The sequence below is a fragment of the Kryptolebias marmoratus genome, linkage group LG24 (assembly GCF_001649575.2).
Source record: "Kryptolebias marmoratus isolate JLee-2015 linkage group LG24, ASM164957v2, whole genome shotgun sequence".
Taxonomy (NCBI): domain Eukaryota; kingdom Metazoa; phylum Chordata; class Actinopteri; order Cyprinodontiformes; family Rivulidae; genus Kryptolebias; species Kryptolebias marmoratus.
The window spans coordinates 5,990,000-6,013,396 of NC_051453.1; the positions used below are offsets into that span (position 1 = coordinate 5,990,000).

Below are 23,397 nucleotides of genomic sequence, written 5' to 3' on the forward strand. Positions count from 1 at the left end.
CTGCGGGTGGATGAACACCAACGTTGGAGAAGCAAAAAGTGAAAAAAACCCAGCTTTTCTCCCTCTGCCTCTTTGGTGATTTATCTCCTTCTTCTAACTGGGACAGAGGGGGGAGGAGATGGGCAGCATAGGGTGTCCTGTCCCGAAAAAGAAAATAAACACACTCCTGCCCCTCTCAATACCCGCTGCCAAACCCTGGAGGCCTGTTCTACTTCCTGCCACCTGGTTGACTTTGCTGCAGCTCAGTGTGTGTGTGTGTGTGTGTGTGAGGGGTAACCTTCACCTGGACTTGCGCAGACGTAGCAGACGAAACCCTGAGCTGAGCGAAAGATAAAGGGGCGAGTTTCTGTCAGTAGTGATAACGTTTTGCTCCAGACGAGCAGAAGTGTCCCACTGAAGATGCTTTGTTAAGCCTGACCAGGGGCGTAATTTCCTCTCTCTAAATTAGAGATGAAATGTCTGCGTTCTGGCCCCGCGATCGTCACGGGAGCCTGTCAACAGAAATATGCCACGGAGGGGAGCTGGATGACAAATGAATCTGCAGTTTGAAGCAGTCTACAGGGAGGTTTTACTGCAATACTTGCACACTGTTTGAATGTAAGAAATAAAAAAAAGAACATCTGCTTCAAATCCAGTTTCTATCCGAGTGGACATTTAGGACAGGAAGTCAGACTGAAGCTAAATAACTACATTTTAGATTACTTTAAATTATTCTGCCTTTAACATCTTTAAACTTTTAGGATCATTTTGAATTTTCTTAACATGTTAAATTAAAGACCTTTCACTGAAACTGTAGAATTAGAGTTATAGTTGTTTGGGTCAAACCTTCAAAATAATGTTAATTGTTATCTCATGCAATATTGCAAGACGTCATGCTCAGAGTATATGTTATGTATGACTCTCAGCTACTACCACAACAAGTTTTAGGTCAGTATCTGTAACGTAGACTGAATTAAAGCCATTTCTGTGTTTACTAAAGGCAGATGGGTGTGGAGGGTATCTTAAATTGGACTGGCTTCAAAAGTTAATCACATGTAGATGTACATCCAATGATTATTTCCTGAAAGTTTTATTAAAATCCATTTTGTGGTTCAAGAGATATTTTGCTAACAGACAGCCAGAGAAAGACAATCTTGTGCAATCTGTACAGGAAAACACACTAATTAACTAAAGCTGACAAACGTTTGGTTCTGACACTAAATAAATAACCAAAATGCTATATGTTGTTGTTTATGCCTGGGTCAGGTAAGCAGACATTATTATACAACAACCGAATAATAATAATCTGAGCAGATCAACCAACAAAGATTCTGATCAACTCGATGATGTTTGTAAAAACCCTGCCAGTAACGAGGAGGTATCTGTACGGTTTCCGGTGATCCATATAAAGTTTGCAGTTTGAAACATCCAGCCGGCGTCACGCTGGATTACCGTGTGTGACGAGAGGAAGATGAGGCCTCGGCCCTGAGGCTACAAGCTGCGATTACACGAAGAGACAGAAGCCCGAGTCCAGAAGTTCTGCAAGATGCTCGGAAAAGACTTCCTGCCAAATACTTAACAAGCCTGTGAGCAAATGTTTGGATTAGAACAGGAGCTGTTTAACAGGTTGAATGTGGTTACAGCAAAGGCTGATTTGATTTAGGACATCAAATAAAAAAAAAAAAAACAATATTATGTTCACTTGTTTATTGAAAAATATGAGCCAGATCTGGACTTTTTCGTGTGGACAAAACACCCACTTTTGTCTCGCCTCGACGTGCAAAACAACAGACATCTTGAATCAGACCTTTGAATTTAATTAAAAGAAATGTTAATCAACAGGTAACCACGGCAACGGCACAGATGCTTGATCCTACCTCTCACTGATGAGACAACCGGAGAACTTGATTACGGCCAAAATTCATTATAAACAATCTCTTTTCTGTTTCGTTTTAGCAGCTACGAAAGGAATAATAACAACCCCCTTGTGTTCAATCAGAATTTAATAGAGCTCGTCTTTTATTTCCTGACGCTCGGAAAGCTTTTCATGCAACATTTAGCCTAAAGTAACTGTGTTCCTGAACAGCAGGGGAGGGGATGCGGTCACCTGATCTCTGAGACGGTCGGTCTCCTCCTGGTACTCAGCCAGCTGGTTCTTCCACTGCTCCACGCTGCTGTTGGCCTCCTGCAGCGCCGCCACCAGCTTGGCATTACTGTCCTGCAGAGTGAACAGCTCAGCCTCCAGGTTGATCTCACACATGGACCTGGGGACGAGTCACAGCCAAACACAAACCTGTCATTACGATTATAAGGAAGGAAGCTGGTGTTTGATATCCACCAAGACATTAACATCCTCCCAGAGCGACTGGACCGAATTTGGATAGCGCCAAATACAAGAACGACCTCAACAGCCGTGTTCGAGATGTTCTGAATCTGTGTGACGTGGGTGTGTGTGTATCTGCACACAGAGCAGGTAATACATCTGACAGCAAAGTGGTACGCATTCGTCTGCCAGGTGTGAACGCTCTTAATCAGAGACGGACTTTAATCCTGGATCTGAACAGGGCCTGAAAGAGTTATCTGAACCAAACCAAAACAACAAGCTTGAAATCATCAAATGTGAAGATGAGCTGAGATAAACTGATTAATTCAAATTAATTGGTGCAGTTTTCTGTTCCCTGTCAGCCAACTCACTAATGAGAAAAAGCAGCAGATTATGAGGTAATAAAGTGAAACATTTCTTTAATAACGTGTAGCGCGTTTAAGAAGCTACAAGTCTGCTCATATCAGCAGCTTCTGATTATTCTGAACCTTGGAAATAATAACAAAAACTGTATTCTGCTTCTGTTTCTTCACAAGGTTGTTGTATATCCAACGTAACATGAAAATATTCCCATACGGTAACAGTCCGATTATAAAACAGCTCAATAAAAGTTGTTTTTATGTTTAGTGTTGAAGCTGTTTAATTTACAGCGTGCACCAAAGCTGAGCAGAATGCACCTCGAACAGCGGAAAACAACACCGCCGGGTCACGTTTTAAAACCAACAAAAGATGAGTAAATTTTATTTATTTTCTTGTGTGTGTGTGTGTGTGTGACAGATCCTGTGAGGCGATAAAGGTCAGGATTCAGTGGGAACATGCAATAAACCAATAAACCAGAGAGCTTTTGGCTGAGAAGATGGGAGTTTAGGAAGCAATCTTTGTCATGACGACTGTACTAACAGCTTAACAACCATAAAACCATTCACCATAGCAACAGGGGAGAGGAGTCTGCATAGGCTTATAAACATCAGAAAGTAGAAGCGTTTGGATAATTGTCTATAAAGCAATCGAGGGGGGGGGGGCTTTTCTGCTTCCTGTTCCCAAGATAAGTGATCAATAATGGCCACATGATAAAAATTAAGTGCTTTTACCTCGAGCAGCAGTAAAGTCCTGGGTGGTCTCGGGTCGTAGACACGCACAAATGTAAAAATTACACATAATGTGACAATCAGAAGCTGCACAGGAGGGGATGATGTACAGCGCAGTTTCAAGGCAAACAGCTGCTTTTCTTTTGTGTTTGGATCCGTTCAGTAAGACTCATTGCTGCTTTAGTGGCTTTTAATTTCTTACAAAGAGAAGGTAAATCCTTCTTTAGACCAGCCCAGTTAATTTAGAGTTATTCCAAACAAAATCAGAGCAAACACCTCTATGAGTGAGAGGTTCAGTCAAGCTCCAAATATTTCAGATCTGTCTGGTCTTGCTGCTGCAAAGCCTCAGCCGTGCAAATATCATCTGTCCATTTAGTCTCTTTATTCTAACTTCCTGTGACTATACTATCATTTTATCTGAAATATTTCTGCACATTTGTCACACCATTCTATCAAAGAATTAACGTTTTTCCCCTCAAAGGTCTCTTCTGAATGAAGCACAGATCTTACGGCCCTTAAAGGCAAATTAGTTTTTTGGGTCACATGAATGACTCGACCCAGTTTGTGTTTTGACTGTAGGCTAAAGACACCAAATCTAATTAGACAGGTAAAAAAATAAAATAAATAAAAGCTGTGCTGGAGCAATTCTTGGCCAAGACTTTTTTTTCCTACATTTATTGCACTGAACTTCTTCAGTGTGGCTGAAGCTGTGCTCATATTTCACAGCAGCTGCTTTAAAGTCAAAGTGTGAAGGACGTCAGTCAGGTTTTATCAGGTTTTATGCATTTTACACATTTATGTGAGTCTAAATCAATGGCTTATCATGTAGCACTCATCTCCTGGGTCGCAGCAGAAACTGGAGATGACACAAGGTTTGTTTTTCTATATATATATATATATATATATATATATATATATATCTGCAGCTATTCTAAAGTGAGTTAATGCTAAAACAAACACTGCAGCACCAGCAGGCGGTGCAATATAAACCGGCACTAAGGCACACTTTTTTCTTTTTATTGTTTTATATTTTTTGTCAGTTTATTAGAAATGTGCTGCTTTCCTAAAATAAAAAACACAACAATAAGCTGCAGATGAAGACGTTGCTTCTTTTCTACAACCAGCTGAGAGGACAACGGCTCGCAGCTTGAGTCAGGTAGCTTTGGAGCTCGTGTCACAACACATCCATGACAGGAGTGATTTATTATCACCCGCCGCAGACAGGCAGAGGTGGGCGACAGTGTTTTTGCCCCGTGTCGGCGTGTTCGTGCATTTGTTTCCAGAATATCTCATGAACCGCTGGACGGGTTTTCATGAAACCTTTCTGAGGTTTATCAGTGGATGAGCATCATCAGCTGATTAATCCAATTCAAGATGGCCTCCAGAGCTCATCAACAGTAGCCAACACAAAAATGTTTATAAATATATACAGATGATGAGCTAAAGTTTAATGTGGTCGTAGCTGAGAGTCATTCACTGAGCGTGACATCATTTATAATCACGATATTTGACAAAAACTCCAGCGACAAACCTTTATTTGTTCTTTGTAAAGAACAACAAGAAAACCTGCAGATATTATTATTTTAAACGCTGTAACTATTCACTTTTATGCATTTTAATAATTTACCTACACAAACATTTTCTGCTCTGATTTCCGCCCTGGAACTAAAATCCCTCGTCATTACCCTTCGGACAGCATCTTCTTGACCCTCTCCTTCTCGGCCGTCAGCTCCACCTCAGCGCTCCGACTGCGGAACAGCTTTTCCTCGCCGGGCCCGTTTACTGACAGCAGCGGCGGTGAGTGACGCTCCTCCGACAGCTCCTACAACAACAACAGGAGGGAGGAAGACAAAAAGATGTCCTGATGACACCAGCTCAAACTTGCAGAGGCGAGATCAGAGCCGGACCTTGGGTTTCATTCAGAACTTTAAAACGAGAAAAAACCCCAGATGTTTTCTTTTTGTTTAAGTGTCAAAATTAATTAAATAAGGGAAGTTTGGATTCGGGATCACAACATAAATCCTTGTGTCCTGCATTGCAGTTTTTATTTAAGATAAAAAAGTCTCCTCTAACATAAAGTACCCAACATTTTCTCTGGGCTAATAACTTCATTTAGAGTGCATTATCTGTGTGACATTAATATTCAAGCATAAAAAAACCTGACTCTGAATATTATAAATAATTAAAACAGGTTCACTCCTGCTGTTTTGGCCCAAAGTGCCCCTCAGGCCTGCAGTCGTACACCCAGACCTGCAATTAGAACAAAGGAGACACGACGCGGGAGGGGAACAGGACTGAGCTCCAAATGTCCCATCTGGGCTCCTGTAAACAGGCCCCGAGCAGAACAAGCAGCCATGTGTGCAGCCATGTGTGCAGCCCAGCTGTTTCTGTCTTCATGCAGCCTCACAGATCTGACTGGACTCAACAGGAAATGACTGATGTGCTGATTCTGGCTCTGTGGATTCATCTGCTGCTCGCGTTTTAATCACGGTTGCTCTGCAGCGTGAAGGCGAGGAAACGACGTAGCAGTCAAGGTTCCAGCATCGGTCGAAAGCTCGAATCATTACCAAAATACTGCAGAAACCTAAGGTTAACTTTCAGGATGAATTCTACTAATTTCAGTCCTGTTTAAGTGAAAACAAATACAAATCATTTCATGGGTGTCAGTCAGGTAGAAAAAAAAAGAATTAAAGACAAAAAAAGAGTTAAAACATAATCAATACTAGAGTTTTGGTATAAAGCTGTTTCCCATTAAAATGTACAAACTAAGTTCTTAACCTTGGATCTCAAGTCTGTGATAAAAGTTGATTTCAACCTGATTAAATGTTAGTCGTGCGATTTGCGACAAAGATAAGAGCGCTTAAAGCCGTGTTTTCGTTCACCGAGTTGAAGATGGAAAGGAACACGACTGAAGCCTTTTTCTGCTTCGAATCAAACTTGCAGACTAGCTGCAGTCTGTGTTGGGGATGACTCTCAGCTACTACCACGTCAAGCTGTAGCTGACCGAGTTAGTGGCATTATTGTATTGGCTTTGGTCAGTTAGCTGTGGCGGCCATCTTCAGTGGAGTTGGCTCCAAAGGTTAATCAGTTGTTGCCTCAGAAAACATCACACCAAACTGACAACAATATTAAAACTGCTGAAAAATCTCTACTCTTGCTCTTTTTTCTCCACATAACCTGCAAAACTAACACTTCCTCAATGATGTCCACTCAGTAGCTTTTTAATGGCAGTCATTTCTATCAAACTGTGGTCATTTATCATCTTTATTTTATAGGTTTTTAGCTCCTGGACACATTTAAGCAAATTTTATATATATTTTTGAAAATTTAACCCTTTTACATTAAGTCCCTTTTGCTGCATGAAGAATAATCAGTCAGTCAGGACAGAAACACTTGATAGAAAAGGACCTTGATGAGGCATTTAATAATATAAAAACATCCATAGTTATGAATGTAACTTTATTTTGGTTTTTTTTTCTCTGAGAACAGAAAAATGCTGGTGATTCATCTGTTCTTTTTATGGTGTATTTTTAGTCAAATTGCAGCTGGTTTCCATGCAAACGAGTCGGAATCTTTTTGTAGAAAGACTGTATTTTATAGCGACTTTGCTTTAAAACAGTAAATCTGTTTCCAAAACAAAACGTTTCCTTCATGATTTGACAAGTTATCTCTGGGAGGTTTGTGAAGCGAGCTTTCATTCGTGTTTTATGCAAACAAATTAAAAACATCTGCAGCTGAAATGTCAACACTTTCTTTCTCTCTTTGCTGTTTTTGTAAATTACAGCAATGCAAAGCTAAAAAAAAAAATACATTCACGTTTGAAAAAGAAACTGGAAACGACATTCCAGAAACAGACGCTCTGGTCTGATCTGCTTGGATTTTTTTTTTTCTTCCCTGCAGACCAGAAAATTCTTCCCGTCTCACAGTTTTTCCGAATCTTTTGCCTCAATTAGACCAGAAAAAATGTCCTCTTCCTCCCTTTTTTGAACATTTGCCGATAACTTAGCAGAGGCACCTTTCTGAACGACCCATCATCTCGTTTCTTAAAACTAACCTTGAACTTGTTTCTTAACGTTGCGCCCCTCCACTGTGGGATGAGCTTTTCTTATTAATTTGAGCGGGCCTGACTGCACTCCCCTGAGGACAGCGGTTTATTATCTTTAGCTCAGCAACTCTTTATTTTCTTTTGGATGTGTGCAGAATTAAAAACACACACCCGAGTCGTGTGGATGATCTCCGAGGAGGGGAGGAAAAAGAAAAAAACTAAACCTAAACTGAGAAGATTCCAGCTCGGCCTTAAAGCCAAAGGGTCCACTGTGTGTATTGCTGAATAATTCATACAACAGATCATGTTTAAGTCATAAATAAGATTATAAATTTACAGCAGCTGTTTTTTTTATATATATATTTTGCTCCCTGACAGGCTGAGTGGAAACACTGCAGATCAAACATGTGAAAGACTAATGATAATAACGAACCAGTGAAGTTAGGAAAATCATGTTTATATTCAGCTTTAATACCAATAAACTGTATACTCGTTTTGCTGATAAAATAAGCAGCGTGTTGCCTTATTTTGTTCATCCTAAATAATTCATATAAGTACCCTTCCATTCTGTACGGCTGCCGTCCTCAGACGTTTCTCCTTCCTGTCGCAGCAGCATCGTGAAGCTCTGAGTCAGCTTTAATCAGAATAAAGATTAAATATTGAGCGTGATCGGCAGCGCAGCATTAAGGCCACGAACGCAGTTATCCCTTTTCTTTTCCTGCTGTTTGAATGTTGCATGTTTCGGTTGTCACGTACCTGAGAGAGCTGAGTTGGACGAACACGTCCCATGATGCACCAGGGAGAGAGAAACAGAAGAGAGAGAAAAACGTTCATTAGACTCAGATGTTTTAGGTTCAAAGTGGTTTTTGTTCTCGTGCGGGACGAGTGATCCACATGCCGCCTTCACTTTCAGATTGTTATCATTATTTGGAAAGAAATGCATCACATGATTTGTTTGGAACGAGATGAAAGCTAATTAGTAAGCTCTGATTTCATCTGAAGGCTGGACAAAAACAGAAAAATGTCCCAACGAGGGGAGGACAGGTTCCAGCTTCATACTTCAGACTGACAGGTAACAAAAATAAAACTAAATAAAACCATCCTGAGAGCTGAATGACAGCTGAAACTGAGTCGCTGAAGCTAAAAGAAGCAGAACATTAGCTAAATGCTAAAGGTAAAAAAACCCCAACTAAAGGTAAATGCAGGAAAAGGCCAACTAAAAATTAAAAGAATCAAAAATAGTAAAACGCTTGCTAAAAGCAGCAAAACGTTAGCTACGATCAAAAGCTGAAATTAGCATGAGAAGATAAAAACGGAGCCTGTATTGCTGAACCAGATTCATAAGAGGACAACGTTTCTGAAGGAAGGCAACAGATCTCAATGGGAAAATATTTGTAAATAAAGTTAATTATTTTTAAAACTGTAAAAGTTACAAAAACCAAAGACAGAGCACCGAACGAATGAATGAGCCGAACGTTTCGATTCATGAAAATCCTAAATGGCACAAAGTATGAGGTAGTTAGATGGCAGAAAACAAACGTAAAACCATGAAAATGCTGATTCAGCAATAAAGACAACTTATTATTGCTCAGAAATGCGATTATTCCCTTCACACCCATAACAGTGAAGAAGAAACAGCGCGGTAAAAATCGATGGCTCCTATAGTACGTTAAAAATTAAGCAGCTTTCCTGAGAGCTTTCAGCTTTCCTCTCTGCACCGTTTGTCTTAAGTACATCCACACTGTTTACTTATTTATCTCAGAATGAGTCCCTGTTTTCACTCAGCTTTATAAAGTCTGTCTTTTTACTGAAACTCTGTTTGACTTATTCATGGGTCCACGCAGACGTCCCCTGACTCACCTGTCCCACTCACTGAACACACACACACACGCAGCTCCAACTCTTTCTTTGGTTTTAATGCCGAGTGTGTGCTTTCAAATATTGATGCGTGGTTTTCCTCCGAGCCTCTGAATAGATTTCATCATGTATGGAGGAAAAAGGAGCTGCATTCTGCAGATAGAACAGCTGTTACCTGTCATAAGGGGGAGATTACACTGTTTATTTACATTTCCTGTCTAGTTTTATGGTTTCCAAACAACAGATCACACTGGGGCTAGATGTTGTTTTAACATTATCAGCAGCTTATATGACTTCTTCACAAAAAACATAAATAATCTGGAAATATCTGTGTTAATATCTGTCATTTGGAACGACTGACGCTAAAAGCTGGAATCGTTCAATAAATAACTTTTAGGGGTCGATTCAGATTCATCTTCTAAACCAGATCAGATTATATCTCATCTGAAAGGTAAATAAACCGTACAACAGCAGCTGAAGACGTGCCTTTCACACGGAATGAATGAATTTTGGATTAAAAGTATCCTTAAAACACAACGTTAAGTCAAAGCTACAGAAATCAGTTCAGAGGAGAACTGCTTTCATGCTCGGTGCACTGAAAGTACGGAAAGCAAAACAAAAGATTTGACAGAAAAACTTTTTTTTTTTTTTTTTTTGTTCTCTATGACTTTACGTCCCACGTGGCTGCATTTCCCAACAAAATCACCCATTATTCTGGAGTGATTATCAGAGATACTCGCATTATCGCTGCAGAAAAACAGAATATCACAACGTTAATTAACTCGCAAACTGTTAGATGTTGCAGCTTTTATTTCCGCAATCTTTCATTTTTATTTTGAAATAATTCCTCAAATACTGATTGTTTAAAAACTGTCTATTGTTTTTCTGAAAAGTAACCAAATAAATGATTAAAGAAAAATTAATTATGCAACAAATTTGTGTGCTTTTTTATGCATTTATTAATATAATTGATCACTGAGGCAGAGCTTGTAAATCATGTACCAGTATGTAATCTAACTCCATCATATTTAAAGATAAAGCTGTATATTTGACCTAAAATGACTATATTATATATCAGCTGAATGTGTGCTTCACTGAGCAACACATAAAGCATGAATGATTTAGAGTAACTGATGTCACAAGCATTAAAGCCTTAACATTAAAACATTTTATTAAATGTAACTGGTCTCCATGACTCTGATTGTTTCTAATTATCTTTGCACTCGTGAGTTGTGTGCCGCCGTTTCTCCTCCTCCACTCCCAGCTCATCGTCTTCCCCAATCTCCTGCCGCATCTCCTGTGTAAGCTGTGTAAATAAGGCAGAAAGCCGAAGCTTTACTGCATGCAGATCCCCTGCTGCCACTCACATATCAGAGGCGCCACGTGAGCTCGGTGAGGACCGTGGGCTGCAGAGATACAGCAACGCACAGAGAGCTGTCAGCGCTCACTGACCAGGGCTGAGGCGAAATAAACCGGTTTTATTCACAGGAACCGGTTTTATTCACAGGGACGTGAGCTCGGGGTGTTTTCCTGCAGCTTTACCACTCTACAGTTAGCCAGAATTAACCCGTGCCTTCTGTGGAAACCCTCCACCTGTTCGCACATATTTGCAACTGTTCAGAAAAGCTGCACAGCCTTGACGGAGCTCCTAACTAATATTACAGCCACACTGAAGCAGCCATCAGTATTTGGCACCTTACCTCAGAAACTCCCCACCGTCACGAGCTCACAGACCATAAAAACACTTCTGGGAAATATCACACAAGTTCATTTCACAGGACGCTTGATTTGCACAGAGTTGAGAGTGAATACAGGACGTTTCTCACAAAGTTTTGTTAGCAAAATGTTAAATATTTCATTGCTTTTTCAGTTTGGTTTTGATTCCGGTGTTTCTGTCTGCTTTGTGTTTGCGGTTTGAAGCAACATCCTTGCAGCAACTCCAGCCTGCCAGCGTGGAGACATGCAGAGGCAAGAAATCCATTTCACACACGTTAAGCTGCTGGGAAGACCAATATCAACACAGGGAAAAAAGGAAAATGAACTTTTGCTCTTTCTTGTTGTCTTTTCTTTAAATGTCTCTGACTTTATTGTTTGCTAAATGGTTAAAATGTTAGCGGTTAAAATCTAGCTGCCCTTCTCCACTTGCACTAAACATGAAGAGGCTGCTGATGTGAGATAAGTTTTGGCAGCTTGGATTACTCCGGAGTGGAGCGCAGATAAGGAATGTGACGCAGAGGAGTCAGGATCAAGACTTTAACATCAGAAAAAGGAATGGCTACAAATAACAACATCCTAAAAACTGAATAACTGTTGTGTTCATAAACAGCAAACATCTTATTTTCCATAATTTTCCAAGACAAATGGACATTGGTGACAGTGGTAGAGTCAGCCATCTTCTAGCACACGACATTCTTCACATCCTCAGCAGTTCGCTGTATTTGTTCGTCGTCCCTACGAGGAAGTCTGTAATCTCACAGACAGCTGAAGGGTGATCTGGATTTCTGGCAACAACTCTTAGGGTATGTACATAAAAACCACCGAGGCTCTGCACGCCACCACTGTTGAACTCTGGTGTTTATTTATGTATTTGTTGTAGATTTGCTGCTGAGTTTGGGACCGCTGTCCTGTTTGAACCAACTGGGGGCCAAGTTTCAGATGTTGCACAGATGGACTCAGATCTGACTCCAGGAGAGGGGCGTGGCTTATAATCTATTTTCTGATGCACTGTGATGCAGACATGAATGATTCTAATTACTTATTATTTAATGGTAATAACGTTACGTTCAGATGCAACTCTGAAGTGAGGCCTGGACCATCTTTTGGCACGCACACCACAGAGACACGTCATCTAGATCAGTGGTTTCCAACGCAGGTCCTCAAGGAACACCATCCTGCATGTTTTCATTGTTTCCTTGCTCCTCAGCAGGTCTTCAACTAAAACATGCAGGATGGTGTTCCTCGAGGACCAGGGTTGGGAATCACTGATCTAGATGGCTGCCCAAAAACATACAAACAGCTCCTTCTGTGCTAAAAGGCAGTGTTTGGAAGTGTTTCAACTTCTATGAGGTTAAAGAAAAAATGACAAGAGCCGCACTATATACAAAGTGTGTACAAGTTTCTACAAGAAGGAGGAAGAGAAAACAGCCAATGGTGCTCGCTGTCACCTTCCACCTGACTTGCAAAAAGGTAAAGAGAATTACAAAGTCCACTGCAGCTTTTATTGTGAAGGATTTGTGTCTGCATTCAGTGGTTGGAAACCAGGGCTTGTGCAAAGACACTAACACAGCCGTTCCCACGCTTTACAACGAGACCAACACAGAAGAAAGCGTACTGTACTCAGGACGTTCGCTCCTTTTCTTCATTGTCTTGTTAAAATGAGAAGGTTTTATACTGCAGTGGAGAGCAAATATTTAGCTTCTTTCAGACCTGAGAGATTCTGTGCTCGAGATTTTGTTTCAGGTGTGATTATGGATGCATCAATAGTCGTGTTATAATTGCATTACAGCCGCCTGAATCATAATAGAATCAAATCGTGAAGTGCCTAAAGATTCCCATCCTCAGCGGAAACACAGAGCCAAATTTAGGAAAGTTTATCAAGGTCCAACATCAACTTCCAAGCTTGAGCCACTCTGACCCGTTCTTTTTAGACAGAAGATACTGAATGTGCTGCAAGCTCAGATTTGGGTTTTGTTTTTCCTTCTGCTTTTTGTTGCACTGCCATGAGGCCTGAGGTGAACGTCTTGTTGGGACATTCACTTCTGGGTAAAGGGTCTGAAATGTTTTCGGTTTGAAAATAATATTTTTCTCTGTAGGAACAAGGGGGAAGAATAGAAAAGATGATGAAAGATGGAAGTTCCTTGGAAAAATCCCAGTGCAGCCCTGTGGTTAATGATTTTTATATCCTGGCTGAAGAAGCAAAGCTACAATAAATAAATTGTGCCACAGATCAGGGTGGCACAAGTTATTGTTAATAAACGTGATAATTTTATCTTTCCTTGCTCCTGACAACTTCACTCATAAATAATATTAATGGAAGCCGGAGAGATCTGCAGAAAACACCCTCTCTGAGGTCCTCTCTAATTTATTATTCAAGTCATTAAAGTAAGTAGTTCTCTGTAAGACTTCAGGAAAGTCGTACAACATTATGTGATAAAATCTCAACAGCTAAAATAACCTTTGACCTTCTAATCTTACATCTCCTTTCAGCTAATTTCAGCATCAACACCCTGAGAATAAGAGTCCTGGGTTTGGTTGAAAACAATATTTGCCAAAGAGTGGCCAATAAATGTCACAGACTGTGATAAAATATGGCTCTATTTCTGCTCCGGCCTCCTCGTGCCGCTGACCTTATCGGTATTGATGCGCCGTGTTATTATATCCAGGAGTGTTTTCTCACAGCCTCGCAAAATAAATAGCTGAGACGCACCATCAGCTCTTATCGGAGTGTCTCCGAGCTGAGGTCGCTGTTGGCAGCGTGACTCTGCAGCCTCCCAGACCTGCTGAGTGGCTCTTTGTTAAGCCTCAACACAAACACAAAAACATTAGCAGGCACTTCGGCCCGTTTTCAAACCACTCCGAAGAAGTCATTAATAAACAAGGATGGCAGTTTTATCTATTTTTATATGTGACCCTGCTTTATCCAATTTAGCCCTCCAAACATGGTTGTACTTTACGTGTTGTAATGATTTTGCTCCATTAACCCTCCTGAAGCCCTCGTCACTGAAGCGAGGACGAGAAGCTCTTGTAATTTCGGGTCAATTTGACCTAAAAAGCCACAGGAGGGTAAAACCTCATCCTATTAAAAATGTCTCCACGTGGCGGTGGCTTTTATAACAAAAAGAAGCAAACTTTCACTTCTTCACCTGAACCCGAACAAGTTCACCACGAACCCGCCGACACCGGCACGGTGAAAGCTGGCCATTGTCCGTTCAGCATCAGCCAGATTCCTTTCAATTATAGATGATTCAGCTCCCTCCTCCGGTTCCCCTTTTCTTTTTTTTAATTCTCCTTCCTCTCGATGCCTCACTCGTTTTCAGGGCCCAGTCATCCTGACCCTCTGAACACCTTTAGCACCGCATCATTTGTAATGCATGGACTCGTTTAATGGAGTCAGCCAATGGGAGAATAATGGAGATCCAACTAATCTGTCATGAATTTAAATATGTTTAAAATAGAAACAAAAGCCCTGGATACCACTGCTCTGCTGTCACATTAACCCTGAGGCTACAGAGACCACCGTGTTTTTGGTGATTTTTTTAATCCAGATTCATGAAAAGAAAATTACTATGGTTCATTTTAATATGATGTTTCCTCTAACCGTTTGTCCGTTTACCAGATGTGTTCACTTTCCTGGACTTTACAGCACATCGTGATGCCGATGTGGAGGATTCTGGATCAATGCAGAAATCAGCGATCGATTGCCAAACTTCTCAGCGTCCGACCCACAAAATAAAAGCAGCAGAAACTTGTGACCCGCAGCTATGTTTGGTTAAAGTATGCAAACATTACAATTAGCTCCATTAAACAAGGGTTAGAACAACAGAAAACACCCTTATGATAATAACACATTTTATCTCTCACAACAATTCTGGCAAAAAAAAAAAAAATGTAATTAGCAATTATTTTTAAATTTAATTTTGTTTCTGGAAATCATCTAAAGACCCCAAACTTAATATTTTGTGACCCCAACTTTGGGAACCACTGTCATTCCGTAAAATTAGCAACATAGACAAAATCATTGTCTTTTGAATGGATGAACTGGTGTAAAAAAAATAAATTTAAATAATCTGTTGTGAACTGTTTTTATATTTTTAGTTTCTGGTAGTAACCTTTCCTTTGCCGGCTGAAAATTGGTTGATGGTCCGTTTCAGTCTGATAGGCAGAGTTTTAGTAAATGAAAAGATGCTTCACCTGAGGAGCTGCGATGTTGAGCGCCGGGTTGGCCAGCTCGAACCTCTCCTGCGATTTCTCTCTGGCCAGACGAGCCGCCTCCTTCACCTCCTTAAACTTCTCCGCAAACTGCAGGTGGAAGGAGAGGAGAGGAGGAACTCAAACTCTGAGCAACAAGCATCATTTTCTGCACCTTTCAGCAACACTTTTTTATTTATCACGGAGCTTCATAACACAAACACTGGATGAATTTTCTGCTGCAGTGTGAGATATTCAACCACTTTCTTTTATCGTGTACAATAAGGTCTTTTGTGAGAAGAAAGGAGAAACGAAAAAAGGTCAAACCCTGTATATAAATGAATGCCACTAAACAAAAACGTATTTGCAAAAATCCACATATTTGCAAAAGGAAAAGGTCAAGTTCTCCATGAATTCTGCGCACGTTTTATAAGAGCAGACTTCCCGACTCAAATGCAGCAGCAGTCGTGCTAAAATAAGACCCTCGGCTGTCCCCCTGGAAGACTGCGAGGCCGTTCGAGGGTTTTACCTGCTGCAGCTGCTGCTCGGTGGAGAAGCCCAGGCCGTAGACGGTGTTCGCCCGGCTGTCTGCCCACTGACCAAACTTCTGCGACGTTTTGGTGAAAGTCATGTTAGGGGTGATGGTGCTGTTGATGATGGCCTGACTCCACAGAAAACACAGGTGGTTAAACGTGTCGTGTTTTATGTAAACGCTGCAGAGCGCTCAGGGGATCGTTGAAGGCGATAAAAAGTAAAATAAGTACATTATAAAGAACAAGACCAACTCCCATTTCACAGAAATCTGAACGTTTCAGGAGTCAAGGGTTACTTTGATGCATGAATTTATAAAAAACAGAATAAAAAGTGCAATTAAATGTCAAAATCATTACAGCTGAGTGTCGTTTTTTTATATAAAAATGTCACCGATGACCAAATATTTTGAATATTACAGCTCATCCTAATAAAACAGTCATTAAATGAGTTTTATGGTTAGTTTATCAATACAAAAGAGCATCCTAACAAGTTGCTTTTTAAAATCTGAATTTAGGTCCCCTGTGGGTAAATATCCACAACGGAGAGCGAACAACCAGGACACAGAGAGAACAAAGAACGAGCTTGTTGTTGTGTCAAAATAAGTTGTTGCTTTAATATTCCCAAGTGAGCAGTCAGATCATTTGTTGCCAAAATGATCTTTTTTAGTTCCTCATCCAAAAGCTTTTAATCTCAGGAGGGGGGGGGGAAACTTGGCCCAAATGTCTGCTTTCTGCAAGTTTTACTCACTAACAATGTTGGAGTCCGGACTCCCAGGAGCTTCAGCATCGAGGTGGATGCAGCATTACCAGCAAGAACAGGATATAAATATTCTGCTGACAACATGTGCATCTTGCAGACAGCAAACATTTTCATGTATTTGAGGAATACCCAGATATCCTGAACAGTGAGCTAAATAAGATGCATAACAGGAGAAGCACTAATCCAGTGTAACAAATGAGGAAAAGCCACAAACTAAAGCAGGATTGCATGTTATTATAAATGCAGATGTGTTGCGCCCACCTTAGTCCCGCCCACACTGATGATGCGATAGACGGCGCGGCTGGCATCGTAGAAGAAGGACACGGTGACGGCGTGTTTGCTGGCCGGCAGCCAGTTCCGTTTGGTGGCCGGGTCGATCTGGAAGACATGAGCTCTGGCGCTGAAGATGGGCTGCTCCCTTCGAAGCGCAGAGAAAAGTAAAGAACAAATCACTTTATGCCACATTAAATCACAAAATGCTATAATCGGTTTTAAGCCCGGGAGACGCGGCGTCCATTTTAAGTGATCCCAGAAACACAAACTGTTTATCTTTTAGTCCTCCAAAGTGTTCCTGTTTCCAAACAGAAAACAAAACAAAAAAATCAGAGATGGCAGCTTGCTTTTGATAACAAGAATTAAGGTAAAATGAAATAAAATTTGATGCAAATGTATAAATTATTGTATTAATTAATAATGTTAAAGCTGTATTTCTAAACTAGGTTAATTGTAACCCTTTAGATCAAACCTTAAAGGCTAACTCAGAACATCACCTTGGTTTTCCCGAAGACCTCGAGGTCATTGAAGCTGTCTGGATGTGAAGATCTTTTTTTTTAACCTCCAGCCGTCCAATTAGTTGTTCTGTTCTCTTTGAAGACAAACTGCAGACTTTTGGACAAATAGTTGGAAGAAGCTCTCAGGACAGCGAGGGACCACAGAGGCCCTTTGGTGGATTCTTGCATCATTACACAGCTAACAGAGTTTGAACAATGTTAACGTATGCAATGAGCCGTTTACGCCAAAGTCAATTACATACAACATTAATGGGGATAATGTGCACGGAGAGGGGACTCTGGTCTTTGTCTGAGCAACAGAAAATACCTCTTATATGGGTCAGCGCTGGCTATATGAAGAGCTGCCCCGGCTGGATTTAATGGGAATTACGGAACATTTGCATTCGAACAAAGGACATCATTCTTCCTGCACATATTGTTGAAGAGACAATGGACAACAGACAACAGCAGCACGGCCAAGAAAGCAGATTTAAATGCTGCGGTTCATGTCGAGGACAACTGAAGCTACAAATACAATAAATTTGGGTTAACTTTAGTTTAGTGGACACTAAACCAAAAAATACAAAACGGAGCATTTTTACCTGTTAAAGGAGCTCAGATGTGTCTGTGTGAATAATATACTTAAATATTAAGTTTTACAAACAGGATTTAAGTTTTTAGGAGTAAATGTGATTTTATGATAAGTTTCCAGAAAGCCTGAAACATAGAGACATTCCTCTGATTGTAACTTCATGCAGAGCTTGGTCGCTACAAAGTTTTTCCAAGTTATCTATTAATTTATACATAAAAAGTCAGACAAGTGGGGCAGAGCTTAGCTGTTAAAAAAAGATTTACTAAAGTAGGCCGTCTACGGTATATAGTCTCCCCCAGTACATCTGTTGAGCAATTCATGTAATTATTCTGTATTATTTTACCATTTAAGAGGCGTCAGATCTACACTGCTGGCCTGCACGCAGTGGCTTTAATGCAAAGCTATTTGCTTTAAATAAATAGACGTTGGCATCAGTCAGATGAAAACTAACGGCTCTAAATGTAGCATTTCTCTGCAAACTGTCTCCAAAATGTCTCACCGATGATAATAATTATTGAAAGGCTGGTCCAAATTGACCCATCTTCATTTCAAAAGTGTACTTTAGTAGATCAAATCATAAAATAAAATACTGTGCACGGCCAAGATTACAGTTTTGACAGCCGTGCACGCAACAATGAGCCATCAGTTTTAAAAATCAGCTAAAAACGCAGAACATTCAGAATTCAGTGAGTCTGAAACTGAAAATTGGTCTATTTTCTTCTTATTTTGAGGCAACAAGTAGTTTGGTGAGATACTAACTTGTCATTATATAATAAGATAAACCAACTCCTCACAGTCAGTGGTCCTTTTAAAGTATTTCCATTAATAAACAGATATTAGGTCTTTAACATCTTTCTCTTCGTTTCTTTGCTGTATTAGTTTTGTCTTGGCTGGGCCGAAGGTTGAAAGACGGGGAGCTGCTCGGACTGCTGTCATTAGGTGAGAGACGGTCGTAACGTCAACAAAGAGACAAACAATCACACACACTCACGCTTGGAGTCAATTTACAAACTCCAAACCAACTAACGTATGATTTCAGACAGAAATCCAGAAGGACTTCTTGTCACTCCTTAAGATATTTTATCAAATTAAGTTTTGAGCACAAATCTTCAGCTTTATCCTTCAGTCCAAATTTGTTCATCTCCAGCTTCAAATCATCATAATCAAATGCCAAAACTCAAACCTCCCACGAATGTTCAGAGAGAGGACAGAGAACATGATGGTCGAGAGGAACAGTTTTACAAAAAGAAATCGAGCAATTCTGCTGCTGCTAACTTTTTATGAGAGCAATTATATTTTTCATTTAAAGCCATAACAAGTCATAATGCTCCTCTGTTTGTTTTTTTCCTCTTTATGCTGCAGACAGTGATGCTGACAGTGGGAAAATGTGAAATCTTCCTGTGTCTGTAAATAAGGCGTCGAGAGCGATGTGACTGACTGATTACGCCTAAATCATCCGTAATAATGGTAAACACATGAATAAAAATCTCTCCAACAATGTCAGATAATGTTTGATTTGCTGTCAGTAAAACGCCAGAACTAGAGATGTTTATTCTTTTCATCATTACATCATATCTGGCGCCACAGCACATCACGTCTGATTTGGATTATTAGGCTGAGATTATTTCCACTTGAAATTGTAGCCCGGATTTGTTGTAAAAAAATACAGAAAAGTCACAATAATCAAACACGAGCAGAGGATTTCTCAGAATGAACAAACTTTAAACCTTTTTTATTAAATTTCCTGACCTGAAAACCAGGTCAGTCGGTGACTTCTCCTTGCCTGAACAGCGACAGGAGAGTTCGGTCTGAGGGCTGCGGAAAGCATTTCATCTAAATGTCAGGAGCTAAAACTCCTCAGAACAGCAGATGTGAATCAGGGACACGAACAGAACCATGGAGCGCTTAATGAGACCCCAAAAAACTAGTTATCTGGCTGCATAACAAATAAAAGGAACACTATAGATAATAAGCTAAAAAAAACACAAAAAGAAATGAAGAGGAAAGTGAGAATTGGATTCGAAGTAAAGCAGCTTCTGTCAGGATTTCCCTCCTATCATATTCTCATCTTAATGAGAGTGGATGATTGACAGCTCGTCAGCTCTCAGCCGTCACGCAGTCGCTCATTCGAGCCGCTCTCGACTCTGCCGTGAAAAGCCCGTCGAGCTAATCAGGCCAGACAGGAAGCATCGCGTCGCTGTTTGATGAAATGAGCAGATTAAATCTGGATTATACCGTCCTCCTGAGGTGAGCACAGCTGCTTGTCACCGGGGCCTTGTCTAATCTAACGCAGGGCAGAGACGAAGAGTCAGAGTCTGACGCTAAAAACACACTTCATCTGATTAACGGCAAGCTTTTTATGGCTTTTAATCAAATCAGCTCCTGCAAGAGGGAAACAGTGCAGGAGACAGCTGCTCAAATAAAGACTCTGCACACATAATACCTAAAACAGGTGTAGGAGGACAGCAAGATCCAAAGAAAAAAGATCATTTCTGCATGTTTTTTAAAACTTGGAGCAGAAATTTCTTTGGTGGCTTGTCCTCCATCAGGCGAACAGTTTTAAAAGATTTACAAAAAAAAGCTTCTTAAATAGGAAAGTTCAACCAATCACATCCACACATCACAAATCATTGGTAATGTTCACACCAAAACAAGACTGAAACATACAAAAAAACGTGAAGAATATAAAAAACCCTCAGAAAGTCTGTGATTATCTGTAAAGGTTGATCCTGTTCAGATTTCTCATGTATTTATTCGCTTCTCGTAGCTTTAGAACTCCATTTTCTACATTCTCCTTCTATAAAAAAGGCTGAAAGTTAATAAAGTCTTTATTCAAACGAACAGGAGGGCGCCGACACCAGACGGAGCAGGAATCCCGCGGCCTTCAGCTTGCATTCCAGCATCAGGACCAGCTGATTGGGATGAAGACGGAGGACACGGCAGGAGGAAATGTCAGCCTGGGCCAAACAAAGCAGCCTTCTTTCTCCTGCTTTCACATTTACACAGATGAAATCATTTCTCCAAAGGACAAGAAAATATTACAACAGTCTTCAGGTGCTGCCGGCAGCAAAGGTCGTCCGCCGAAGGGCTCGTTTGATTGGTCGGTTCCTACAGGGAGCCCTCACAGATCAAGGAGACGCTAATAGACCTCCTCTGACCTTCGCCACCGCGTTCTCTCCGCCTGCATTCGTGCTCGGCTTGAAATTACAACTCAGACGACACTTCACTGCCTCCGCCGGTGTAAAAATCACATCTCTTACAGATTTAAACTGACAGCAACGTCTCAAGAAATCAGCTTTAATTGGAGGTAACGATTATTTCATTCCCGTTCACCTTCGAACATGGAAATAAGCCAGTGCATCTCTTCCCTGCTGTCTGTAAAGACGTCTGTGAGAAAAGATCTCCTTCACCTTCTGCTGCCTTTCAGCTCAGCTCCACATTTCAGTTTTTTAATTATTACAGTGAAAATGCGTGTCATAAAACTGACTCCGGTTTCTGCTTTTTCTTCCTTCCTTATTTCTGTTGGGCAACTTCCGTCTCACTTCCCTTTTAATGTCCACACAAAATTTCAATAAGCTAAATCTGTAAAGTGTTCAAAAAGGTTCAACCCCGGAGCTGGACATGATTTTACACAAACTCATTTCCTGTTACTGTTGTTTGTGGAGGTGTGGTAGTTTATTGATTTAGTTCCTTGAAGGATTGCAGCTGTTTTAGTCAAACCTTATAAATGACTTTAAGCATAATCTCATGAAATATTGTGAGGTTTTGCAAGATGTGATCACATTCAGAGTCCAAGTTAAAAACAACTCCTCAGCTACACACTCAATTTTAGCTCCATATCTGCAGTTATAGCCATTTTTGTGTTGGCTAATGTAGACTAGCTGTGACGATTCGATTAGATTAGCTTGTATTCGATTCAATTGCTGTACATTCAGAGACCATTTCCTAAAGGTTTCATTAAAATCCGTCCACTGGTTGACAAGATATTTTGTTAACAGGCAGACAGGGCTGACACCAGCAGGTCGTGCCAAAGTTTTAAACAAAAATGTTGCACGATGTGGGGTTAATGCTCAGCTACTTCCACACCACATTTTAGCTTAACATCTATAAAACAGGCCAAATTATAGACATTTTTGTGTTTACTAGGGTTGCTTAGCTATGGTGGCCATCTTGAATTGGGTCGACTTCAAAGGTTACTCAGTTGTAGATGTATACATAATGACTCATTTCTGAAGATTTCATTAAAATCCACTCATAAGGCAGACAGATCCATGAACACACATACAGACATGGGCAAAAATATTATCGTCCACCTTTGGTTTTTCAGCGGCAGGTGATAAATTTCTATTTTTTGTGGAAGTTTCTTGAATCAAACAAGCAAACAAGAAGTGTTCTGCATTGATGCAACAGGGTGTAAAGCTGCGTTGTGATTCACGTCCAGCCAGTGTAAAACTCCCAGAAAGAAAAAGTTGCACCATGCCGTTCCTTTAAATGTACCGTTTTACTGTGAAAGTTCGAGAAACACTCCTCAGCATCTCAGTGTTTCCAAAGCAGAAACCTGTCTACGTGTGGAAAACAATCTGCTGCACAGAAATTAAATAAGTCACTAACGGGGCTGAAAATTTATTGTCAAAGCAATATCAGTGGGCGCGAATCAGACTCACAAAGGACTGCTTGGGTGGCAATAAATCACATGCTATTATATTCCGAGGGCCATGCATTTATGCTCCGTTTGTCTGAAAGATATTTGGCCGATCCGATGGACCCCCGCTGCCCTTGGTGCCCACTCCTGTTTTAGACGATTGATGCTAAAACGAGGAATGTTGTGATGACAGAAACAGAGAGGTGATATCATCATTGCAACATTCAACAGTAAGTGTTTTTTTTTTCCTAATATTCTGCAGCCCTAATCAGTAATATGTTTAATCTGAAGGACCACTTTAATCATCTCCAGCCTGATGTAACCTCTGCAACTTCAAGAGTGCAGCCAGTCTGACTAATCAGCCAATCCAGAGACAAACATCCTGCAAAATAAGTTCCTATTAAAGGGTTAGCAACAAATGACATGATTTCTCGGGGTTTTAGACGTATGATTCCTCAATGCTTCTGACAATAAATGACATTATTATCAGTAAAATGTCCTCAATGAAGTAGAATTCCTCTCCTAATGGCTGGTGAGGTAATGCATACATTTACCATAAAAGCAGGAATGAGTTCCTAAGTGAAATACTGTTAATAATTCAGCCTTTTTGCAAACTACAGCCCAAATTTACTGTATGTCCTTGTGCTCGTCTAGTGGGAGGAGGGTAGGACGGAGAGGGAAAAGCAGCCAGATGAAGGCTTTATTACAAAGACAGGGTTTTTTTTTATCCATTCAAGCCTAAAATATTAAAATTCATTCATACTTACATCTGCATTTTCCCTCAACTTGCAACGGAGAATTAAAAAATACTCTGTGGATTTCAGAACAGAGGTTCTTATTCACCGTCTCGTTGCCTGAACACCATATCTTTACTGTCGTAGCTTCGCTCCCCCCCCCCCCC

At 40.6% G+C, this 23,397-nt stretch overlaps 1 protein-coding gene across 3 annotated transcripts in view; it reads right to left on the reverse strand.

The window, feature by feature from the left end:
- LOC108234352 (homer scaffold protein 3) overlaps window positions 1-23,397 on the reverse strand; it is a 42,815-nt gene that overhangs the window by 10,599 nt on the left and 8,819 nt on the right. For 2 of the 3 annotated variants that reach the window (XM_017413489.3, XM_017413490.3), the window contains 6 exons: window positions 16,754-16,910; window positions 15,729-15,860; window positions 15,203-15,310; window positions 8,192-8,200; window positions 5,076-5,212; window positions 2,087-2,243 (listed from right to left, as the gene is read on the reverse strand). In XM_017413489.3, coding sequence (XP_017268978.1) covers window positions 2,087-2,243; window positions 5,076-5,212; window positions 8,192-8,200; window positions 15,203-15,310; window positions 15,729-15,860; window positions 16,754-16,910 — 700 coding nt within the window. The remainder of the gene's footprint in view (window positions 1-2,086; window positions 2,244-5,075; window positions 5,213-8,191; window positions 8,201-15,202; window positions 15,311-15,728; window positions 15,861-16,753; window positions 16,911-23,397) is intronic. The other variant, XM_037974108.1, reaches the window with a different exon arrangement.